Below are 25,955 nucleotides of genomic sequence, written 5' to 3' on the forward strand. Positions count from 1 at the left end.
TTTTGTGCAGATTCTTTTGAAACTTATCACCATGCAACAAAATAACGAAATGACAAAAGCAGGCATGATGCACAATTTCCCAACTTTAGCTAGTTTCATGTCTCAGCGAGTTGACGTTACCTCAGTGGAGAACCAGTCTGCCTGGAAATGAGTATGTAATTGGACTGAATGCATCGTATGGTCCTTCTTCTTTATTTATTTATTTTTTTTAATACAGTAACTAGATGTATTGTGCTCTGTACACTGTTACAGTGTTCATAAGCTAAGCATTTAAAGGCACTGTTTTCCATTACAGACCTACCAGCCATAAAATCACAATCAATGGAAGAGAGTGCATTAACTTTGCATCATTTAACTTTCTTGGTCTCCTCGACCATGAGAGAGTTAAGGTCAGTTCTTCTTATTAAAGCCATAACTACCTGTAGTTCTTTCCTTCATTTTGACATGTTGCTAGTAAGCATGATTGGAACTTGTGAATTTATTTTATTTTTTTCTTCTCCTCATTTCAGCAAAAAGCTTTGGCATCTCTGAAGAAATATGGTGTGGGTACATGTGGTCCAAGAGGCTTCTATGGAACTTTCGGTTAGTGAAAAATCTTTCTCTGTTTTTGACCATTTGACATACAAATTATACACTGAGACCTATTTAATGCTGTTTGTCTTGTATTGCAATGCAGTTTCCCCCCTACATCTGTGGCGCATTAACAGTTCTACCACACCCACTACAGAATCTGAAATGACACACATTCATCATGAAATGTTGAAACAATTCAAAGTTAAGAACTGAAATTTGTGTTTTTCACAAACATTTTGAATGCATTTCCTTCCTCCATGCAAAGCCAATTTTCTCTTAAAGTTTGAAACCTGTATAGTTTGCATCCATGTTTGCCAGCCTTTATTTTCACTGCATTTGGGGGCAATGTGCATTAAATTGATACAAAATAGAGACCACGGGATACCTATTAAGCCTAGTTCACACGATTTTAAGCCCCATTTGCCACTCTCCAAGCTCGCCAACCATCGGACTGTGATCGGGGGTAAGTCAGCAATCAATCGGGGGTTGCCAGTCGTTATGTATGAACTGTTCAATGACTCATCAAAATGGCTCTGCATTGCCGATGCCAGACAGATATCTAGTTTGCCAAATATCTGGAAAAGTTGGCCGACTCAACATCCACATCCAGCCAATGAGAGCAGGCAGCTACTTTTTCACTACAAAGCACTTTTTACGCCCCTCCAGAGGCCCATACTATGAAGGGAGTTCAACCTACCCAGAGTTAACTCAGCTTGACAAACTCTGCCTACACTGGACTACGAACCTGGTGTTTACTTAATTGGAGTTGGTGCGCATTCGCGTAAAAGGGGTATGTTCGAGCTTTTTCGCAACGGCGCATTCTCCGTATTTTGCCCAGAAGAATGCATGTTTATTGTGTCAGGATATGAGGAGTTTAACACCATGGCTGCCAACAAAGCCACTGAGGCTTGTTGGCATCGCATGGAGTAAATTTGTAATCATCTTCAGTGGTCTTATTATAGGCTAATTCTTTATTAGGCTATGTATTTTATGGACTCTTCATTTATATGTAATATCATGTATGTAGTTTCAATGGGAGAACTTTCTTCCAACCTACTCAACTTTAAGAGCTAAATGCTCCGGCATATGTGCAGCTACAGACTCATTTGAGCTGTAGGTTGCAGAAAAGATGTTGATCTTAAAAAGTTGATTTTGGCGTTTGCTAAAAAAATGTTTCGGAGCTATGCCCTTCCAAAGTGAAGGGTTTTACAGCTTTTAGCAGCCTTTAGAACGTGTCATGTGATCACATTAGAGTGGGGAGAGGCGGATTTGGCAGACCAGAATTTTTTTTGTAAACTGCTGCCAGTCCTGTATATTTATCTCCATAAGCACAAAAAAGGCACCAAAATGTAGCCACATGCATTTTCTCCCTCAAAATGTCAAAATCCTGCTCAGTGGACGTTTAGTTTGTTTTTGTTTTTTTTTTTTTTTTTCTCTGATCCTTAATTGATTGGAAAGTCTTAGTCATCTCCCCCTGTCACTAATTCTTTATCTTGCTGTATCATCCTCCCTGTTTGGAGTTTGGACACAAGATGTATATTTTTATGCTCAGCTACTCAAGCACTAACTAAAGTCCAAAATGATAGCTTTTAAGCAAATACACTTTTTGCATCAACAAAGGATCACATCACCTCAATACGAGCAAGCTTGCTGGTGGTGCAGTTGGTTAGACTGCAGGCCATGAAGCAGCAACTCTTATTCCAGACGTGAGTTCGAATCCTGCAGCCGGCAGTAGTGATAATTGGTTTCGAATTTAAACACATGTATGGTTTTTGAACTTAATTATAACAACAAAACTTAACATATCTTCTAACTTATAACACCAGATTGGTAGCTGAAAGACTTTTTTTAAGCAAATGCACTTTACCATCAACAAATGATCGCCTGTCCCTCTATAGCTCGCTTGATTAGAGCACTGGTTTCCCAAGCATCCCCTTTCAATCAGACCCAGGTTCGAATCACACCGCCGGCAGCAGTAATAAATGCTTTCAACTTCAAACACCTGTGTGGAGACCGTCTTGCAGTGGTCTGTTTTTAAATGTGTATGTTGTTAGTCTTTCTAAATGAATATGGAATACGTTTTTCATAAGATTAGTTGTTTTCTGTGTCTTCATGTTATTTTGCAACACTGGACTAGATGTCACAGAAAATATAAGCACAATCAAAACATTACTGTGCCACGCATTTGTTGTCATCGATTGGTGATTTGAAGCATAACATGCATTCAGTTGCCACTGACTTGCTGTGGGGGGGTGTGTGTGTGTGTGTGTGTGTGTGTGTGTTTTTTTTGTTTGTTTTTTTTCAGTCTTTCTAAATGCAGTCAATGTTTACCTGGATATTAGTATTTCCTTAAAATAATTTATAGCTCTATATACTGTATATGGTAATTTGCCCGTGGCATCAATAACTGGCAACTCCTATGTTTAGTTTGTCTCTACCACTGAGTGGCATAATCATCCTGCTTTAGGATCTCGGCCAATCAGAACACAGTGGGCTTTTGGAGGGGTGAGGGGGGAGCTTAAAGAGACAGGAGCATCTACTTGTTTAAGAGGCTGAAATGAGAGCTTGCATGAATTTTAGCAATCCAGTTTAGCATCCTTCAACAGCCATCATTCACATCGCAATCTCTCCAGAAATTGCACTGTCTAGTTGAATTTAAAGTTGTTTATAGCTTGCTCCCCAGAGTTCCATACAGTAAGACATATAGGGACGAAAGAGTGAATAATTAACATGCAAAGCTTCATAATTTAATATCTCTTGATTTATACAGGATTACTGTTGTCTTTGATAGTTTACCTTTTAATATAGTCAATATGTTTTTTCCAATTTAGCTTATGGTCAGTCACAACTTTTGTCTCAAACTCTTTCAGTTACATCACATTTTTAATGTAATATCCCCATTAATTACTTTTCTGATTTCCCAAAAAGTTTTCTTTAGTTTTTCTTGATGTTGAGAGACTATTTATTTATATCAAACCAGCTTTTAAGGATTTTCAGCTCTATTTCAATAGCATATGAAAGATCCATTAAATGTTCCCAGAACAAAATGAATTTGTATCATCTGCAAAATTGTGTAGGCTGCTGTGGTTAGCAGGTTTCAGTTGTAATGTACTTCCATACCATTGTTCTGGCAACCACAACTGCCAATTATTTTCCATAAAAAGAACCAGATATTTGCAGTGTGCTCTTGCCAAAAAAATAGTGTCTGAACTGATTTTTTATTTTTTTTGCCCTCTTTATCAGATTCTCTACCAGGTCTAGTAATACTCCTGATCCCCTCTGACCTCTGTATCCTGATATGGAGGAGGTTGCTGTGTTTGTGGCTCTATCCAGAATCTACTAACATCTGGATAGTTTGTATCATACTCTGGTGCTGAGGGGTTTTCCTCTCCCTCTTCAGACCAAGCAAAATTGCCCACTTCAGTGAGGGCTGGTTCAGTGGAATTGACTCTTCCGGCCATCCTTGTTCTTTATTTTATAAGTTTGTTTACCCTTTTTACACGTACGAGTTCCTAGACCCTACAACACGAGGTGATCAGTCTCGCTCGAGCGTCACTCTGTTCCGGGTTACTCTGCCGGATTCACCCTATTATAATGTATATAATATTGGGTTTGCGTTTTTTTCAACAGCCTGGGTACTTATTTAACCCTATGGCCTGCACAGGTTGACTTGTAAATGTACCTAGCACCTAATTTGGCACTACATATTTCAGCATAGCTCTTTATCCTGTCAGTACCTTTTGGATTATGGGACAGGTACTGAGTTCTCACCCCTCGTGCCTGTGAGTGTCCAGGTCCCTGGCCTCCCTGTGTTCCACTCAGGTAACACAGATTACCCCAGCAAGGCCAGTGAGACAAACCTTTCTTATCAAAACAATCTTAGATTAAAATTACCTTAATTACAGTCCGCTACAATCTTTACTGATTACTGTATTTTCAGTGTTTCTAGCGAGGCAAGTCACGTCTGCACAGGGCAGCCTGTATAATTTTGCTTGTGACTCAGTCAAGACCGCTAATTTCTCAGGGACAGTTAAAGTTCTTGAAGTTTAACTCAAAAAACTCCCGTATTCATACATGACAACCCCCGGCACCATTTTTTTTCTTGAGCCACGCAGTTGGGCGCCATGTAGCGACAAGTGGCCCTTCTGCTGTCTCTCATCCCCATCCCCGGGCACCCTTACCACATTATGAATTCAGACACCACTTAGGAAAAAGGGTGACCTCTGATAACAAGCTAGTTTCAATACTAGGTACTGACCTGACCGTTCTGTGTTGAATATCTAACTCTAGATTCTAAAGTTTCCTAGTCAACCACTTCACTCCTCTCTCACTTTAGATTCCAGAGAGTAGGGCACTGAACACATAACCTGGAATGAGTTCCTTTTAAAGGAGCAGTTTGCTGCTTATCTGTAATGGGGTGTGTTAATGTAGGCAGTGTGGATGTTAAACTATAAGAATACTAACTTACCAGTCCGGAAGAGGAGGAAGAAAATTAAGACTAGGGACAAGTGTCGTGAATTAGCTTTAGCTAAAAACAATATGATACACACATCAGATGTCTGTCAAGGTTTATCTATGTTTTTGCATATGTCCCTATTTAAATAAACTTAATAAAAAGCAAAAAAAGAGATGGAAAAACTCTTTCTAGTTTCTTCAGGCGTGACCCAAAGAGAAACTTTAAAAAATGCAAAAACGGAAGCCCCCAAAATCCCTCCCTTTTCTCCGCTTTTGCCTCTTCTTTATTTCTTCCCCTTGAGCTCTAGGGTCAGCAACTTAAATAACTGATTGTCAAGAAGGACCTCACCCCTTTTCCAAATGTTTACTGGCTGCCAGAATTTAGCCATCAGATTACATTCTCACCTCATATCTTTCTTTTTTCTTTTCTTTTTTTATAGGTAGTGTACACTTCCTGTCCTTCCCCTTTGCTCTAGTCACAAATTAACAATAAAAAATATTGTGTAGATTCAACAAACTATGATTGTGTAATATTTTCTAATTTCCAATGCATGTAGACCAGATATACGTAGTAGGTCTCAATTTCAAAACAAGACAAAATTTCTTCTCCTATACATCTTAAATGCATCACACAAATGAAAATCATAAACAAGATGCAGAAAAGACATCAATCATGGATTGACTAAAAACCTTCCTTCTGTTCTTTTATTCTCAAAATGAGGTTGCTTTCATTTTCACAATGGCTGGTGATATATAGGCAAATAGTGCCTTCTTTCCTGATTTAAAATAATTATCTTGATGTCGTCATAAAATGCATATTTGAGACATAATTACAGAAGACAAATCTTAAAGTTTACTAAAAAATTTACTTAAAAAAAATATAGAAACTTAAGAAGTAAAACTCTTGACCTTCCCCTCTTTATCCCACTTTTTTTCACTTGGAGCATGTCTAACCATACACAGACAAAGGTCTGTAGAGGCAAAGATACAGTCAGGCACAAGAGATGCAGAGATATCGGACTTTTAAAAAATATTAAAGTATCTCAAACAAAACACCTTTCTTACTTAAAATGTTGTACTTTTGTAATATGAGCTAAGCAGTTAACGATTATCACTCTTAAAGCAAAGGGAAATCATTTTACAATATGGCTTGTATATGTGTCAGGCAGTAGTAAGTAAGTAAAGTTTATTTGTATAGCACCTTTCACACAGGCCCTCGAACGTGTAGCGCGGTGAGGTGTGAGACGCCACATTGCAGATTCTGGAGCTGGTACGCTGCACAAAGGTGTTAGTCATCACTTCCTGTGTCCCCTTTGTGGCGCTGCGTAGCACTTTGCACTACGACTATAACTGAACATGTAGATGTGTTCAGGGCTCAACTGTTATGAAGCACGTAAAGTTTGGTGCAGATGTGAGCATGTAGGCTGAAGTTACAATTTCCTGTTTCATGGAGAATCATCGATTTTGGACGCCACAAAAACTCACCATTTGTACAACTTTTAATCGTCAGTGGGTTTAGAGAAGATTTAGTCCCATCAGGTTACAGCTGCATAAATCTAGCCTATTTAAATAGACCTAGGCGTATAGGAGAATTCCAGCACTTCATCATTCATTAAGGAAATTCAAGTCTGGTAAATGATGAATGAACAATGCTGTATAAAACGTAGTAATGTCAACTTATTGACCGCTTATTTCATTCCTGCGTTTTAACATAAATAGCCTATCATGGTCTGCGTTGACACGCATTCATATTTCTAGCGCCACCCTATTAAAATGGAGTCTCTGCTCTTTATTTACCCATTGCCGTGCTGAATTGCAGTATTGGAGCTCCATTGATGATGGACGAAGGTTGAGGTCAAGGGCAGCTGGACTTGGTTGAAGATGCAAGAAGACGTTTTCGTCCCTCATCTAAGAGACTTCTTCAGTTCTGACTGACTGGTAGGGAAACTCAGCTAATTAACCTCTGGGATCATTAGCTAGGATCGTCGATACCACTGGTTGGGTTGGGCGATGTCTATAATGAAACATTGGGATGGACAATGTCATCGGGCGCACACACGCGCGCGGGGGGACTGCAGTCGTCTTATGTACATGTGTTCTCACACAGATTTCACTCGGTAAAAAAAATGGTAGACTATTAACTTTACGCTTTTATTACTTGTTTAATGCAATGTATGGGGTTGATTGTTCTCATGTAGTTTGTATGATACTTTGGCAATATTGTTACACATTCATGCCAATAAAGCTCATTTGAATTGAACTTGCGTTACAAGTCGCAGTGGATATTTTACGCACGGACCAGGTAAAGCAACAGTGAACACACAGGGTGCAGATGTTGCTTTCAGTTGTTTGATAGGTTGCGTCATTAATAAGCCGACCTGCTGCCATGATAAAGGGTTCGCGGGTGTAAATGTATACAGAAAAAAGACGAGTTCTCAGTCTTAGGTGACTTTATAAAACATACTGCTGATGGAGAAAATTGTGCAGATGGGGGCAGAGAGAGGCGGGGCAAGCTGGGGTGTTTACCTGACGTGTAGGGGTGTGAGAGTGTGGGGAGAAGAGAATTCCCAGGCAGGTGCAAAGCATGCTTAAAAACAATAAGAATGTTTTTGGTCATTAAAATCTGCTTTCACTGGTTGCAGTGTTGCCAGATCCAGCTGATGAATTCCAGCCCAAAAAACCGCCAAAACGCACACAAACCCGCCCAAAATATGTTATCAGTATTTTATTTCAGTAACTTCCACCTTTCCTTTCCTACAGTACGTTACATTTACATATATATTTTACTAGAAAAAATAAACACCAGCAGCCGAAGCATACATAAATAAACCGTTTTAGGTGCATTAGCGCCACCTGCTGGACTGGAGTGTTGCCCTCCTTATAAATAAATAGCGCCATCAAAACTTTACGGTGAAATCACAATATCCTCCACACACTCGTTTATTTTTGCAAGTCGATATTATTTCATGCAATGACATGACACACTTTAACTTCATTCAGGAGATTTTGGGTAACTGCATAACTGACTGATGACTTTTAGCGCAGTGCCAACGGGAGGGCGGGGGGGGTTGTGTAACCATAGCGACAAAACGATAAAGGAACGCGATCTGTCAGTCAAGAAGATTTTCCAAAACTTTAATCTAGACAGACAAGTGTTTTTACCTTTTTAGATGCAGAAGAGGCTGCTGAAGAAAACAGCTGAACATCTGAATGCAGCTCTGTCTAGTACCTCGAGCAACGTGACTTTGAAGTGTCTATCTTAATGATTACTGATTGGATGGAGTACATACACTATTAGGCTTTGTTTCAAATTAACTATAAAATGCAACTGTTAAAAACCACCAAACTGATCCCAAACCAGTCCAAATTTTGTCCACCCGCCCAAACTAATTTTGACCCGCACAATCAAAATTGAAACAGCCCAATTGGGCGGGAATCCGCAACACTGACTGGGTGGTATAATGTGACGGCGGGGGTTTTACAATCACGACGCTGGCTCAACTTGTGATGTCTGTCAGCCATTGCCGATGGACGATGGCATCGTCTATCAGCCCAGCCCTAACCGCTGGTTTGTTAGTGCTCCTGGCTGTGGTAACGACGGTTCTTACAGTCACCCATGGCCAAGTCTGAATGACCATCGTCGGTATCTTCACCTGAGGCCAAGAGGAAATGCTTGTTGAATTTCCTGGGAAGTGCTGAAAGGACAGAATTAAGTGGTGGCGGAGATCCCCTCCTCTGTTCAGCAACGGCTTCTCAATCCGTGTGTAGATGGCTTCCTTGACACCTCATTCAAACATCCATCTTCTCTGTCTAAAATGTGCACCTGGTGGTCCTCAAACGAGTGTCCTCTGTCCTTCAGATGTAAGTAGACTGCAGAGTCTTGACCTGAGGAGTTGGCCCTTCTGTGTTGAGCCATGCGTTTGTGTAGTGGTTGTTTAGTCTCCCCAATATACAGGTCTGTGCATTCCTCACTGCATTGGACCGCATACACTAGATTGCTTTTCTTGTGCTTGGGGTTGCGGTCTTTGGGGTGGACCAGCATCTGTCTTAGCGTGTTCTTGGGTTTAAAAACACAGGGATGTTGAGTTTCTCTGATACTCCATACACATATGGAATTACAATGTTGTTGCGTTTGACCTTCCTCTCCTCATCCCCTGTTGTTTTCACAAAGGTCCATTTAGGGTATCCACAGGCTGTAAGTGCCCCCTTCAGGTGGTTCTGTTCCTTCTCTCTAGCTTTTGCACTTGTTGGTATGTTGTCCGCTCTGTGGTGCAGGGTTCTAATAACTCCCTAGCTTATGTTCCGGTGGGTGGTGGAATTGAAAAGTAAGTATTGGTTTGTGTGTGTGGGTTTCCTCTAAACTCCAGATTGCAGGCTCTTGTCCTCTTCAGTGTGTACAGCACAGTCCAAGAAAGCTAAACTGTTGTTGTGAACATCTTCTCGTGTGAACTTGATGTTGCTGTCCACAGAGTTGATGTGTTCTGTGAAGGCTTGCACTTCCTGGCTTTTAATTTTGAGCCAGGTGTCGTCCACATATCTGTACCAGTGGCTCGGTGCTGTTCCTCTGAAGGAGTTGAGGGCTTTTCCCTCCACTTCTTCCATGTAGATGTTCAGTACAATAGTGACACTGGTGAGCCCGTGGCACAGCCATGCTTTTGTCTGTAGAATCCTCCGTTGTAGGGAGAGAGGGAGGGAGGCAGCCTACACAATGTACACACAGAGGTACAGACAGTAAAGGTGATGCTGCTATAGACTGAATGAAAAATGGTACAGATATTTACAGCAGTGTGAATGATAATAACAATAGGACTAGTAACAATAGTTGTTGTAGCAGAGGGTGTCGAGCAGGAACACGGGGGCAGCAGGTGACCCGCAGCCACAGATCCAGACTCCACAGCTCCAGAGCCAGAAAACCTGCAGGAAGTGATAGGAGGAGAGAGGAGAGGGACGAGAAAGCACAAGACTACCAGAAAGGGGAGCATAGTAGTTGGGATATTAATCATATTTAAAATGACTGTCCTTTATTTACACACAGCAATACAATATCATTCCTTATACCTTTGTTGAATCAGGTTTATTTTTGCCTAGCCAAGAAGCCACTGTATTCTCTGCAAATCTGAATATGTTCTGTAATAATAAATGCAGATTAACAGTGAACTTATTAGTTTCAACTTCTTTTTTGTTTCCTTCCCCCAGATGTTCACCTGGAGCTGGAGAGTCGTCTGGCCAAATTCATGAAAACAGAAGAGGCCATCATATATTCGTATGGCTTTGCAACCATTGCTAGTGCAATCCCTGCCTACTCCAAGAGGGGGGACATCATCTTTGTGTAAGTATTGTCTATATATACGTACACCTAAAAAATTCTGCAGTGCAATTTTTGAATTTGCGTCTGGGCTGAATATAACCCGCAGCAACAAGATCATAATATGGTTTCATCTTTACATTCAAAAGTCTGACACAGTTCTTTGTAGGCACAACAGTCTCTGATTTCTGTAACTTGGATCAACAGGACTCCCATTTTGTACAGACTGGACCTTTAGTAGCAGCCTTAAGTCAAGCATGGCTACTCTCCTGGCTCTCTTTCCTCTCCTGAGTGATCACAGCACCCGCCGTGGTGCCTGGTCTGGTAGTTCGGGCCTGGTGGATAGTGGTCCGCTGCTCTTTAATCCAAAAACCTGTTTTCCTTTTCCAGTGACTGTAATTCTGTCATAGATGTAGTATAGCAAAGTTTGAAGTGTGACTTGTTGTTTTGTGTTCCATATATTTAGTTTTGTGTTGTGTCCTTGATTGTGTGTTCAGGGACGAAGCAGCTTGTTTCTCCATCCAGAAGGGTCTTCAGGCGTCCCGCAGCTTCATCAAATACTTCAAACACAATGACATGGAGGATCTGGAGAGGCTGCTCAAGGAGCAGGAGCTGGAGGACCAGAAGGTTAGTACAGGGTTGTTTAATTTGAGAAAACAATATTATAGGGGGAGGATGTCAAATTGCACTCTGTAGTTGTAAATGTAGCAGAGAGTGTTGGAACTGAAAATGTTATTTTTATAAACCTGTTTTCCCTCTGTTTCTTTATGAATGTTCAATGTCTTATTGTCTTTCTTGTCAAACTCTCATGTGCTAACATACTGTGGTTCTGTTGCAGAATCCTCGTAAAGCTCGAGTGACCCGGAAGTTCATTGTAGTGGAGGGGCTGTACATCAACACTGCAGACATCTGTCCTCTCCCTGAACTGGTAAATAGAGAACTAAAGTGCAATTTATACTTCTGCCTCAAATCGACAGCGTAGCCTCTGTGTAGCCCCCTACCCTACGCCGTCACCTACGGCGTAGCCTGACGTGCACCTCTTCAAAAATGTAACTACACGTCGAGGCGAAGCGGAGCGTAAGCTCTGTGATTGGTCGGCTGGGTAGCCTTGCAATGCCTCCGAGGCGACAGGAAGTGCCCGTGCTTTGAAGTAACTTTTACTAGCGGCCAAAACGGCGGCTGTAACACGGTGGATCAATATATTTGACCGCCACAACCCGAGCAAAATGACTCGTTTCACTATCAGAATGTGATCCACTCGGTCGATAACATTTGAAAAGGCTACACCAGCTGCACGTTTACAATTTTACCCATTCACGTTAGCGGAGGGCTAAACCGGAAGTTAGCCTGCTCGGCCGGCAGAAGTCAACAGAGTGGACTCTGTAGTGCTACGACCAGACACACGGACGCACAAGTACAAATGCATGGCACGTAGAGACCCTACGCAGGAGTATAAATCAAGCTTAATAGACCGCAAAGATTATTATTTTCCACAATAAATCTAATCTCTTTGATTTACAAACTGGCCAAGTTTATTATCCCTCAGTAATTGCTGTGGGATAGCGTAGTAGTGCTGCAGGTGAAAACGGAGGACTTTAATATTTTTAGTAAAATATTTTGTATTGTGCAAATAACACTTGTGAAGTGCATGTTGCCATATTTACTTTGTGAGGACTGTCTGTTTTCTGTCATCAGTCGCTTTGGACTCCCGTAACAGTCCACCACGTCGTTGCTCCATGGATTAAAAAATAAATAATAATAATAAAAATAAAAATCAGTGGATCTTCATCTCTAATAGTATTTTCTTCTTTTGCCAAATATTCAGCAACACCAGCACACGCATGCCAAGTGGACGTGAATGGCCACTAGATGTGCGTTTTCAGTGGTTTAATATAGACAGAGATTAACTCTGATACGCAGCTAAAACGCTGGTGTTTTTTTAAACAAAAGCGTAGTAGTGTAGATGTAGCCTCAGTGTAGTATGTATGGGGGTTGGAACTAGTTTTCCTATTTAGTGTTAGACTTGTTGAACACATTTCTGTAAGATAGAGCTGCTCTAATATGGCAAAAATTATAATCATGATTGTTTTGATCATAATTGAAATCACAATTATTAACATGATTACTGATTGACTTAGGAAACATCATGCATTTATTGAACTTTTAAAACTGAATGCTTTATATTTTCAGTGATTATGCATTAACAGCATCTTAGAGCGCAAGAAGATGAAAGCAGCACAGTGTTTACCCAGGTTGACGGGCTTCCGTCTGTGTGTGTATGTGCTGGTGTGTGTACACATGGAGTGGAGCTGAATGGGTGACTTGTGAACTACTTGAGTAAACAACAACTTGTTATGTTAAAGAGGTAGTATTATGGTTTTTGGCTTTTCCCCCTCTCCTTTATTGATTTATATATCTTTTTTGTGCATGTAACAGGTTTGCTGAGTGAAAAAGCCCAAAGTCCAGTCCAAAGGGAGTTCCCATCTCCCACAGAAAACTCTGCTCTGAACCGCTTGAAAACAGCTCGTTTGTAGTCCAGCCTTTACTTCCCTTTCTTGTGACGTCACAATGAAAATACGTGTGCTTCTTATTGGTTATTACCGGCCTTTCGCTGACCTGCCCTTCTCTGCTTCTGATTGGCTTGTAGTCCTTAACTAGGAACTGCGCATGTGTAACTCCCAACAAAGATCATTTAGAGACAAGATGTATCACTCCATAGCTAAAACGAAGCCTTCAACACAGGGTGAAAAGAGGAGCTGCAGCAATGTGCAGTATGACAAAATATGGTGTTTTTTAAAAATGAAACCATGTAAACCTGTTCTGGTACAACCCCCAGTTAAGATTTTGAACCTGAAAATGAGCATAATACCACCTCTTTAAGTTACGCTGAAATTCAACCGTGGCGTTCTGTTGGGAGATGCAGTGACTTAAACCAACGGTGATAAAAGTATAAATCCAGTAATTGTTAGAAGACAGGGACACAGTGATTCTTTTACAAGCATGGACCAGGTAAAGCAAGGTTTAACCTAACACATACAAATGCCTGGCTGAGATGGCATTTGGTCTTTTAGGGAGGGGCAGGGGGTGCTGCTGTAAAGGAAAGGGTGCGCTGGATTTATAACCCAAGACAAAACAAGTTTCAATGCGAAACAGCACGGTAATAAACATTTTATTTCAATTAACTTATTTTTTAATCGTTGGAAGACAAAATCGAAATCGTAATTAAAATTCAATTAATAGCACAACCCTACTGTAAGAGCGTGGTCTTTAAATTTGATAGCATCAATGATTGATTTCATGTTTAGATTTTGTAACACTTGCCCTGCCCTCACACTCAAACAGCCCTGCTTGATTGATTGATTAGACTACTTATATTTGCTCTGCTTCTGCTCAGATGGCGTGCTTTCACTTAGAAGCTGTTGTTCCAGAGATTTCTTGCCTCTGGCTTCAGCCTTTCTCCTCATACTCAGGGTGCTTCTGTGTGCTCTGGGATTTTTTTTTGTGCAATAACCCTCTCAGAATCCGTTCCAGCATGGCAGCAAAAGGGAGACTTACATTATGACCAGCAGGTGATCATAATGTTATGGCTGACCGGTGTATGAAGCTGTGGATGATCCAGTTCAAGAGTAACTGCCCGTACGGATGCTATAAGAAGTAAAGCGAACATGCCTGCAATGAGGCAGGGTTCATTTCATTGATCAACACATTCTATTGGTTGGGGCAATAAGTGTGAGGGCAGGGTTTTGAAGGATAGTGTTACAAAATCTGAGCATGAAATCAGTCAGAAGTCATGCTCTCAAATTTAAAGACCATGCGCTTGAATAAAGATAGGAAAATAATCCCATACATTTTGATGAAGAAAAGTTTGGGGCTAGGCCAGTTTAAAAGCCCAAAACTTCTCTCCACCACTATTATACTCGCCATAATAACAATCAAAATCACTGCAAAATAGTTTGTATTCCATTAAAAGTCACAAACCCAAGTTACATTCCGGCCGGCATCAGGATCAACGACTGAGTGCACAGTTGGTGAACATCTCTTTTTATAATCCTCAATCTCCGCCCACTTAGGCTGGACTTTTACTTGAACTCCTCCTATGTTCCCTGACCGCACCCTTTTTGCCTCGTTGTAATGGTGAAGTTCTTACCCTCTGCTGCCATCTAGTGGCCACTTTAGTGTACTGCTTTACTCAAATCTTTATTAATCATTTTACTTATTTTTTTTAATGGTCTTAAAATTCATCATTACAACCTCCAGAAGGTCAAATCGTATTGTTTAAAAGATATTCAGGCATAATTTGACACCATTAATACTTAAAAGGTAAACATGTTTTATGGTTACATAACCCTAGCTCATATAGGAGGCGGTTTACTAAGTGACCAGTCAATCACTCACATACTCTACATCAGTCACAGACAGAATGTGGCCTATAGAAATGTTGAGGGAGAGAAAAAAAGAAGATTATATTCTGTTAGTTTTAGATTTTACATTGTTTTATTATATCTTTTTATTAAACCAGAAAAAACTATTTTTCCAAGATTGTCCTGGCCAAGGTAGGAAGTAGTACAATTGTACATTTAAGATGGGAATAAATAATCAGTTACAAGGTCATAAAGTATCAATGTTCTCCATTCACCACAATTCAGCAACAAAGACGATCAAACAAGTAATCAGTCATAAAATCTGAAGGCAGAATTGCCAGCCTTCAAGTCATTTAAAAGTAAACAAAGTGAAACAAAGATTCAGCCACCTGCTGCTACCTGAATTTTGTGTTCCTTTTACATAAATAATTTCCACAATAAACTGATGCAGAAAAGGCAGAAATTGGTGCAGGAAAAACACCAGAATACAGGAAATTAAAACAGTCACAATTCTCTGGGGGAGTGTCCCCAAACCCCCCAGTTTAAGTCCAGCATGCATCAGGTGAGCGCCTGTGATTGGCGAGCAAGTCTGTCACACACAGATGGAAACGAAATGAATTTGTAACAGCATGACTGTTTAAAACGGGTCAGATGCGCTGTATAATTAACCTACATTGTTAATAGCCGTCTTCAAGATAAGCTAATTGCGTTCTTTCAAATCGCAATTTCCATTTGAAAACGATTAATTGTTCAGCCCTAATTCTCATCCTGCCCCTTCTTACACGTGAACCAAGTTTTGTGAGTTTTCAAATATCCTTAACACTTACAAAAGCTTCAGCTTCTTGTATCATGCTGGATAATGCCTTGCAAAGGCATTCAACGAATTCTCACAAGCTTTACGATATACCATTCCCTGTTTGGGAGTTCTTTCTGCTGCCTCTCCAGTGCACTATTGTCACCTGTTTTGATGCAAGTGAGAATGACATTAATTCACAATCTCTTATGCTTCCTAACTAGACAGACTGATATCCCTGAAGTGACATGTTATATAAGTGTCCCCTTATTTATTTATTTTTGAGCAGTGTATTATGGCATGATTACAGCAAGGCTGTCCTATGTCTAAATGTGTCTTGTGTTTTGTTGCCTATTTATTGTGTCTGTGTAACTTTCCAGGTAAAGCTGAAGTACAAGTACAAAGTGCGGATCTTTCTGGAAGAGAGCATGTCTTTTGGTGTTTTGGGAGAACATGGCAGAGGAGTCACAGAACACTTTGGGGTCAATGTGAGTACACTCAACTTTAAATAAAGAGATACTGTATATTGGCACTGTAAAAGGCTAAGCAGCTGGTTAAAATGTTCTGACTAAAACTGTTTGTTGGGAGCGCTGCTGTGGTCATATCAGTAGATCAATAGCTACAGTATATAGCATTGTAAAATAATTTGTTAAAAAACTTGAGCGCTGAATAAGTGGTAACATCTTGGATGTGAAAAATTTAATTGATTAATTTAACAAACTCAAATGTTACAAACATTGCTGTTAATTAACTTCATAAAGAAACAACAAGAAAAATCCATTCCTGTCATAAAAAGTGGTAAACTAGTGGTTGAAAGACTGACTGCGTTTCAACATGGCCTCTGTGACTTCCATTCAGCACTTGCCCTCGAGGTATCCGCCATCATAGGTGCTCATTTGTGTGAAAAACCCTCGGGGCTGAGGGAGCGAGTCAACAACAATGGTCACTCCAGAGATGTATCTCACCCACAATGCACTGCAGTTATGCATTTGGTATAGAGAATATACACGGTAGCTCCGCTTTAGTGTTTAGAAAAGAAAAGACATTTCCAGCGAAACTGAGGCTTATTGTTGTCCCTTTTCTCTCTGCTTGCCTGCTATTCAAATGTAAATGCTCTGTATAGCGCCTTTCAAATCTTTTCAACCACTCAAAGCACTTTTACATTACATCTCTCTCTGCATTCACCAGTCACACACATTCCACCAGTCACACACATTCATACACTGGTGGAACAGCCACCAGGGGCAATTTGGGGTTCAGTATCTTGCCCAAGGACACTTTGACATGCAACCAGGGGGAGCCGGGGATTGAACCACCAACCTTCCAATTAATGGCCAACCTGCTCTACCTCCTGAGCCACAGCCGCCCCATTCAACGGTCTTGTCAGAGATTTGCTTGCCTGCTATGCGGCCGACAATTGCATTCACGTTGCGGTTCCTTACGGGTCTATTCCAAGTACTATTTAAAAACGATATAATATTCTTTGTGTGGTTCATCAATGGTGATAAATTATCCGAAAGTCCCGCGACGGGCGCACAACTGGGCACAACACCGGTGACAGTGAGTTGTGGCATCTGCAGTGTGGCTGTTTCACACCAAGATGCACTACAAACGTGAGGGCCCGTTTAGCGCCGCTTGCAACTTTATTTAGCAAACAGTTTCTTAAATGTCATTCATAGCTTGATATTTTACAAAAAATTTTATGTATTTAATAATTACTTAGATTGTTGTACTGGGTGATTTCTTTATTCTAAAAATGATCTGTAAACGCACAGAAAAAATGCTGTTTTGCAAGATATCATAAAACCATAGCAATAATAGTTATGATTATACTGATACAGATCACACAGAAATTTGAGAGTCCACTCAAATGAATATCAATGTAGAGATGAAATGGAGAGGATTTGAGGGCATCTACAGGCTGATGTGTGTTTTTTTTCTTTTTTTTTTTTTTATTGAACTGCTTTTATTAAATTAGCTTTTTACTTTAGATTTTGGGATAACAACTTGAATTATCTTCACTCGCCTTTCTCGGCAGCTAGCTTCCGTGCATATCCGGTTTTACTGTTGTTGTTAGTGTCGGTTGGCACCCAGAACTCTGTTGGACTACTGCTTCAATGAAATGTCGAACAACAAAGTTAACTTTTTCAAACGTGCAGCGACGAGAAGTAAGCTAGCCTCAAAAATCTGGAGATCATTTGGCAGAAAGACCTAGTGTGTGATCTGAATGAGGAGGATTGGTTAAATGTCTTATCAAATACAGGGAAACACATGAGAGAGGCGAAGGGGAAATTTATTCAGTACAAGATAATTCATAGATTTTATTTCACCCCTTCAAAACTACATAGAATGGGCTTAATAGGAAAAAAATCTATGTTGGAAGTGTCAGAGTGAAATAGGGACATTTTTGCATCTAATTTGGGGATGTAAACTGGTCTACCCGTTTTGGGAGAAAGTACTGGAACATGTGAGTAAGTGGCTGGGTGTGGTGGTACCTGTATCACCAAGACTGTGTTAGGGGACCAAACAGAAATGTCAAATATATCTAAATATGAACGAGAAAAAGTTGGGATGGTCACAGCAGATGTCAGAAGTTGCATCATATGAACGCATGTTGGCTAGAATTAACAACGAAGGAGAACATTTTAGGAGGGCCTGGGAACGTATCTTTTTGTAGATGGGACATATGGAAACATTTGTAGACATGGTGCTGAATGTATGTTTTGTTTTCAAAAAAAGGAAATGTCGATTTTGCAGGAGGCCTTTGTATATGGGGTTGTATGCTGAATATACGGTCTGTTGATGTTGGGGTCAGTGTTTATTTTATTTTATGTTTGTGTGTATGAATAAATAAAAAAAACTTAAATGACGACAAAAAAGAATTTGAACCTCCTGGTGAGTTCAGAAAATATGTGTCTAACTTTATTCCAGCTATCGTAGCACTTTACTGTGAACAGGTTAGCATAGCCCAGCTTGATCCAAACTCCATTCAGAAAACAAACATTTTAAAAGTTTTTGTCCTGCTGACTTGCTGACAGATCTGACAAAGCATGAATTCATATGTCTAACAAATGGGCATCATATTGTAGTTATTTTGGCATCAGTTTGATCCGTTTAAATCACAACAAAAGGTTTACCTTGGGTTCATACAGCTGTAATACACTCAGAATGTCCAGTGGTCAAACTCGCGCAAGTAAAATGAGGCGAATATTAACTTTGCTGTCAGTGTGAACATAGCTTAAGTGGGCCTTTGAAATATGGGGGGGCTTGGCTGCCCAGACGAAGGGCATGATAATAGTCTAACTTCTTGAAAAAGGATGAAGTGAGGAAGATGGGCACATTCTGAACTAGATAAGTGAATTTAGTGAGCACAACCATTTTGACAATATTGACACGGCCAATCAATGAGCGGGGGAGAAATTTCCATTTATCTGTCATACATTGACAATTAAAAGTTGTACAAACAGTGAGTTTTTGAGGAATGGCGTGCCCGTGGCATGGCATCCAAAATTGATGATTCACCATGAAAGAGGAAGTTGCTGTACCTTGACTGTACATGCTCAGATCTGTACCAAACTTGACATGTTTCATAAGAATCCCGGCCTGAACAGGGCTGAGTTCATCGCAGACAAAACGTAGCAAAACGTTTTTTTTTTCAGCGGAAACTGTGGTTCCCTGAACACCCTGCTGTGTACGCAAGCGCACTGATTTTTCCTGTCTTTTTAACAGTTTTGTTTACAAACTTGTCGCAGCTGATTGGGTAACACCGGAGACTCGCCCACCAAACGGGAGAAAACAAGTTGTTTAATCTGAAAATGTTGCAAACCAGTGCTAAAAGTTTTGAGATTGAATTTGCCCCAGGTCTACAAGCCAATATTCACTATCGCCACCTGCTGGCATTAGGAAGTGACCTTAAATGAAGCAGCACCCGCAGCACAGTTTACCTAGGAAAGTTTTATGGCACATGTATCGTGTCCAGACGTACCAAAAAGCCTCTTGGACCAATGCCCTACACCCAACATGAAGTCAGCTATTTTGAATTTTATGGTAATTTTTTGAATGATTCACACACTCTGTACTCAGTTGAAAATTGATGATTCCCCGTGAAAGAGGAAGTTTTTGTAACTTCAGTGTACATTCTCACATCTGCACCAAACTTTACGTGAAGTGATGATTAACACCTTTGTGCTGCGTCCGAAGTGATTGACAAGTATGAACCTCCCATCTGGATTGGTTGTCTGCGTTTTGAATACAAATGGGATGGATGTGCGAACAAGAATGGCAACCCCCCCCTTGGAGAAAAAGGTGGACTGGTACACCTGAAACACCCACACAAATCTCAAACGCATCTGCTCTGAAGGATGGATATGTGTCTTCTGCAAAAAACAATATCAGACAACAGGGAGTTTAAATGTGAGAATACTTTACCTCGTTTAAATAACTTTTTTTACATGTATGACATGATGTGTAATGTGTAGGGCTGCTGCTAACGATGATTTTAGTACTCAAAGCTTTTATAGATTATTTCAAAGATCTATCGATGCATTGTTTAAGAAGAACTTTTGCTTGGCGGTGGCGGCGCCCCCCACCACGGTAACGGGATCAGCTTTGTACGATGATAGATATTTATTAGTCTTTGTGGAAATTCATAGTGTCATACAGCAAACATCAGACCAGCAGCATCAACAGACAAACAACCAGACAGCTGCTTTACCAACACAAACATCACCCGAGTATTATACAAGTTACACTAAGGTGCAGCTCCCCAACACCCAGTTAACTCCTGACTGTGACGTTACAACCCAAACTCACGGTGGAGAACAACAAACGCACGTGTGTACATTATCAGCTGAGGACTGCGGCTTACTTTAGCTAGCCTTCAACTCAACAATCAATCATGATTTCTGTTAAATGCTAAAGTTACTGTTACCTTATCTGTTGTCCCCTGGCAGAACACCGTCGTGCTGTTGGTAGGCCTCATAAGTTTAGTTTTACGGTGGACGGACTGTAACATTACAGATTATTTTTGTTTATCTTGAAATAATCCCATACTTTGAACACTTTCTTCTTCGTCTCTCGCTATTTTCTCGCAAAGAATGCAATGCAAAGAATTTGCGTCGATGCATTTTAGTAATTGAATTAATCGATATAATCGATGAATTGTTTCAGCTCTAGTTATGTGCCCAGTGTCCTTGTCTTTTCATTTTTAACTTCCCTTTTTGTTGATGCTAGGCTCCTATCCTCATGCCTACACCTTTCTTCCAACTGGTGTGCAGCAGCACATGTGCTGCTAAAATAAATTCATTGTTTCTAATTATAATTCTTGCAAGAATGTTATTTGATTTGATAAACTTTTCCAATGAACAAAATAAGAGATGACACAAAGGGCATTTGGATCCGCTTGATCAGCCTATCAAATCTGAAAACATTTTGGGCTTATTTGTTTCCATTGTGTATGTGTGTCTCATGTGTAACATGGTACCATTTTTGCACCATGCAGATAGATGACATTGACCTGATCAGTGCCAATATGGAGAACGCTGTTGCCTCTATCGGAGGCTTCTGCTGTGGACGATCCTTTGTCATCGACCACCAGGTAAATACAAGAGTTTTATTGATACATGTTGAATAATTAACTAATTGGTCTCTGCTCAATAATGTGTAAATTAAATTGCTAATCAAGTTAAAGCACTGTATGGCTGTTCACATACAACTTTGACACATAGTCTGAGAGACTGTATCCTCAAATGGTACAAATGTGTGTTATCAGGCACTCACTATATATTTTGTTTTGTAATAGCAAGACAAGCACTAATCATATCAGTTATGTCTCCTTCCCATTTAGGGGAGTCTATAATCCTTATCGGTTGCTGGTTTATGATGGCTTGTTAGTTTAATTTTTGTAATCAGTTGTGGACAATTCTATCGCAAGATATTCAGTGAAGCAGTGTTCATGCTATAAATACATTGATGTTGAGTAGCCCTAATGTGCTTAAATTATGCTACGACTCTTCCTAGTGGTTTTCTAAAATACTGCATGGACGGTTTTTCTGTATGAGCATCAAGTATTGCACATCATTTTGAGTGGTTTCTCATATTTTCCCTGGCCAGCATCTAGATTTTATATCTATTACTTCATTAAGACTGGACAGTAAACCAGTCTTAATGAGGGAGTGGTCTCAAACCTTTTAAGAAGTATCCAAAAAAAGAGTTAAGCTGATGATACACAGAGCAACTTATAGAGCAATCGTGCAGGGCAACATTGCCGTCAATGGTAATGAGTAAAGATTACTACCGTTATCCCCTTCCTCCGCCACCAGCCCCGCACCACCGCTATACGTTCAAAACCTAGTCGGACTTGCCACTAGCAACATTGCCCAGCAACATTGCTCAAAAAGTTGCCCCGTGTATCATCAGCTTTAATGAGGTGTGAACAACCCCACCTATGAAGATGTTTACATCCTGGTCCGGGCCTCAGTCCTGTCCACTTCAAAATAGCTGTTTACTAACACTTCCTGTGAAAGTGGACAAATAAAATAAAGCCGGGGCTGTAAACGGTGCTTCTACTAAATATGAGTAATAGTAGTGAAGGGGCTGAAATCGAATACAGTGAGTTACTTTCTATCTGCTGCTTTTAATTCAGGTCAATTTGTTTCTTCTTTAATATTAAAATATATTTTGTACAGTGTGATCAGTGTTAAAATACTAATCCTAACAACATCCACTGTGACTCAGTAAAAAGTAAGATTTCTCTCCTGTGTTTTGTAGCGTCTGTCGGGCCAGGGCTACTGTTTCTCTGCCTCCCTGCCTCCCATGCTGGCTGCTGCTGCCATTGAGGCCCTCAACATCATGGAGGAGGATCCAGGTACAGGCTCTGTCTTTAAAGGTGCCATGTCTTAGAATTTAGAAGATCTAAGAGTTTCAAACATTAACTAAAATTATGAACAGAATGTGAGGAAATAACAGTTTTGACAATATGTCAACAACAGAAGATCTATATATATTGTGTTGCATTGCTCCTTTAACTACTCCCCTATGCACCTTTCCATCTTGGGGGCATTTATTTGAGACAAGCTGTTATTAGAGAAAGTGCTTTTCATTGCTGATTAGAAATGTGCATTAGTAAGAAGCAGTTCTGTTTTCAAACCTGTTCCCGCTCATCCATCTGTCTTCATCTGTTTTGCAGATATTTTCACTGTCCTGAAGGAAAAGTGCAAACATGTTTGCAAGGCTTTAAAGGGGTAAGACTTGACTGTGAGTCAAATCAAGAACTCCAACAAGATGATTGATGTGTGAATTTATCTAAAAGTTTAAAGTTGACTGTTGCTAGTGAAACTAAGACTAAGGGGTTTATTTTCTAAGAAAGAATGTCAAAAATCTATTATTTAAATGTTAATTGATAACGTAATGTTGACGAACGCAAAAGATAGAACTCACAGAAGTGCAGCGCCTTCCTGCGTCTGTGGCATGCACATAACAGAGAACCGTGTTCCCCCTTGTATTCGGCACACCACCACTGGGAATAAATAACCACCTTACTTAAATGTCACACAATCATTAATATCAATGCTCAAGTAATGATTTTAACTTGCACATTGTGCGAGCATGGTGACACTTGACGCTTGGCAGCTCCATGTGTATCCTGTGTGTGTGGTCAAGCAAATGAGAGAGCGAGTGGCAGTTAGTGGAAAAAGATATTAGCAGCAACTATGGTTGGGCCGATAGCCATCATCCATCGGCGATGGCAGACAGATGTTCGATGGTTGAGCAGGCATCGTGATTGTAAAACCCGCCCCCCCAGCAAAAATATCAAAATTTTTCACATTGAACCAGCAGGCTTTAATCACCAGGAACATTATTATTATACATTTTAAATACGCTTTGCACCTTCCTCTGGATTCTCTTCTCCCCACACACAGACACACAAGAAGCCTACACCTCAGGTAAACACACCTGCTTAATGAAGTAATTAGGAAGGCAAACTAGTCCTTTTAAGCTAATTGGGAGATGTTTATTTTGGATTTTAATGGGCAAATGTTATGCTTAGTAATTATCCAGATATTCTGTATAGAATAAAATTATGTATCAAGATGCATTGATCGTTTATTATCGCATCGCAGCCCTCTGAATCGTAATCAAATTGAATCATGAGGTACCCAGAGATTCCCACCCCTAGTGGCAGGTGGCTGTGTAGAGGAAACGCATGACTGTCCACACCATATCCAGGCCAGCAGAGACAGGGTTATTTTACATCAAAATGATCTTGACCGAAGTTTCAGAGTTGCTCTTCCCAGTATGTTGTGATTGTTTGGCGTGATCCTTGTTTGACAGAACTCCAGGTCTGAAGTTAGTAGGAGTACCATTTGCCCCAGCTCTTCACTTACAGCTGGAGAGAAGTTCAGGCTCCAGAGACTCCGACATGCAGCTGCTCCGCACTATTGTAGACTATGTAAGTCCAGCTGATCACATCAATCCCAGGCACACAATTATATTAAAAGGTTATTTTTTACAAGTGAAGACAAACAACTGGAAAATCATGGATGTTTTTTAATGTTTACTATTATATGCTCAGATTTTCTTCAACATTTTCATATAGCTGTATATCAAATGGTGACAGTTTAATGTTAAATGACTGAGATTGTTATTTAGTGTCTCTTAGTAGTTTCTGTTTTCTGTATCAGTGTTTGGGAAGACATGTGGCCCTGACCCTCGCTTGTTACCTGGAAAAAGAAGAGCGGTTCCTCCCCCCACCCAGGTAAGGGACTCTACTTTCCAGCCGATACAGTGTATCAAAATGTATTATTATCTTAAGTCAGTTCATTACCAGGAACACACACACTGTAGTTTATTCAACTAACACATCATTGCTTTTGGTCTTTTCAGGAGATTTTTATAACAAAAATACATCGATTATTTTTTAAAGGGGGTACAATGAACAATGTTGTGTTTTATATTGTAATTATATTTATAGATATGCATTTTCAAAGTCAACTTGAAGTATTGTGTCTGTTCTTTGTCACCTGACCCTATTTACATCCACTGGAAAAGTGAAAGGGCAGGTAAAATAGAGAGGTATGAATGAACACCACTGTGGGAAGAGATATTGGTAATTCTCCAGTAAAAGAATAAATGGGGAAATCTGAGAGCAACCCTGTTGAACTCTTGAAACACATTAATTTCAGTGAATGAAGTGTCAGCATTTATAAATGGCATCATTTGTGAAGATGCCATTAGCTTTGACAGTGCTCTGTTGTGTCTGACTGCTCCACCTGTTTGTCCTCAGCATCAGAGTGGTGGTCACCGTTGAACATACGGAGGAGGACATTCAGAAGGCCGTGTCTTGTATCAAAGAAGCAGCTTCAGCTGTCCTGAAATGATGTGTTTTTTCTACTGCTAAAACTAAGCAGACATCACTGGAGTTTAGATTTCTCACTCACTGTGATGGGAATACTCTCATCCACAGACTGTAAGCCATGCAGATTGAATGTGTCATGAGCATCTTTTCTGACAAATGCACATTAAATCGCCTCACCTTGCTTTTGTTTGTCTCTTAATAATTATTTGCCTCAGTTATCATGTGTCATAACAATATATAACATGTAGTATGATTATTAATGTGTATAGCAGGACTGTTGGACTTGTCTCTCTGATGTGAAAAATAATGGCCCCCAGCCACTATTAGAGAAAGACAGCTGCAATGATAACTAGACTTGATCTCTACAGACCAAATGACTTGTTTTTATGTACTGACCAAAGAGGATACATTGTGCTCATTGATTTCAGTCTACTAGCACATGAACTGTACACTGTACCTCAGCACTTTGAGGTTTGTGATTTTATATGCCACTGGTCATTTTACCACAGAAAGTTTTTCACCTGGATTTCTTTCTCCTTTGTTTTTCAATAAAGTTACTTCTGTTTTGTTGGAAGTCATGCATTTCTGACTGCTTTATGTTCATGAAATGTAAATAAATCTGATCTAAATTTGAGTTACGGTGTTTTTTTCTGTGAAATGATTATGCATCTGTTTCAGGTTAAGATGATTTGATGTGTTTTGAGCTCTACAACCATTTCAGACCACCAAACAGAAAGCAGACCAGGGTAGAGTTCAAATTATGACAGCTTATTAAGACCATTGTGTGTGTGTGTGTGTGTGTGTGTGTGTATTTACCACTGGCACCACTGTTGCTCCTACTTTCCACATCTTTTCTAGCTCCTCTTTCAAGCTTCTCGTGTTCCTTCTTGACGTTTCTGTCTCTTGGGATTGCCACATCTATCACTGCAGCCTTCTTCTGCTGTTTGTCAATCAACTCGATGTCTGGTTGGTTAGCCATCACCAGTTTGTCAGTCTGGACCTCGAATTCCCACAGGATCTTAGCTCAGTCCATGTACGCTGTTCCTGTTCCTGTACGCTGTTAGGTGCTGGACTGTCTCAGGGGCATCGTTGCACAGTCTGCACCTGGGGTCC

At 40.3% G+C, this 25,955-nt stretch overlaps 1 protein-coding gene across 2 annotated transcripts; it reads left to right on the plus strand.

The window, feature by feature from the left end:
* Positions 1-295: 295 nt before the first annotated feature.
* On the plus strand, positions 296-25,476 carry sptlc1 (serine palmitoyltransferase, long chain base subunit 1). Of its 2 annotated transcripts, XM_046067366.1 has the most exons (12): positions 296-389; positions 510-582; positions 10,225-10,357; positions 10,831-10,960; positions 11,172-11,261; positions 15,868-15,975; positions 20,988-21,083; positions 22,256-22,352; positions 22,674-22,728; positions 23,819-23,936; positions 24,169-24,242; positions 24,771-25,476. In XM_046067366.1, exons 3-12 carry the CDS (start codon positions 10,263-10,265, stop codon positions 24,862-24,864), a joined length of 957 nt encoding a protein of 318 aa, XP_045923322.1. In that variant the 5' UTR covers positions 296-389; positions 510-582; positions 10,225-10,262; the 3' UTR covers positions 24,865-25,476. The 2 variants fall into 2 exon arrangements, with proteins under 2 accessions (XP_045923322.1, XP_045923321.1); XM_046067365.1 differs by lacking the exons at positions 296-389; positions 510-582 and adding an exon at positions 6,857-6,966.
* Positions 25,477-25,955: the final 479 nt, after the last annotated feature.

This window comes from Micropterus dolomieu, linkage group LG13 (assembly GCF_021292245.1).
Source record: "Micropterus dolomieu isolate WLL.071019.BEF.003 ecotype Adirondacks linkage group LG13, ASM2129224v1, whole genome shotgun sequence".
NCBI classification, from domain to species: domain Eukaryota; kingdom Metazoa; phylum Chordata; class Actinopteri; order Centrarchiformes; family Centrarchidae; genus Micropterus; species Micropterus dolomieu.

Coding starts and splice junctions, on each gene's coding strand:
- sptlc1 (XM_046067366.1), top strand. CDS start 10,263: ATGAAAACAGAAGAGGCCATCATATATTCGTATGGCTTTGCAACCATT. Junction 21,084..22,255: donor CCTTTGTCATCGACCACCAG/GTAAATACAAGA, acceptor TGTGTTTTGTAG/CGTCTGTCGGGCCAGGGCTA. Junction 22,729..23,818: donor GTTTGCAAGGCTTTAAAGGG/GTAAGACTTGAC, acceptor CTTGTTTGACAG/AACTCCAGGTCTGAAGTTAG.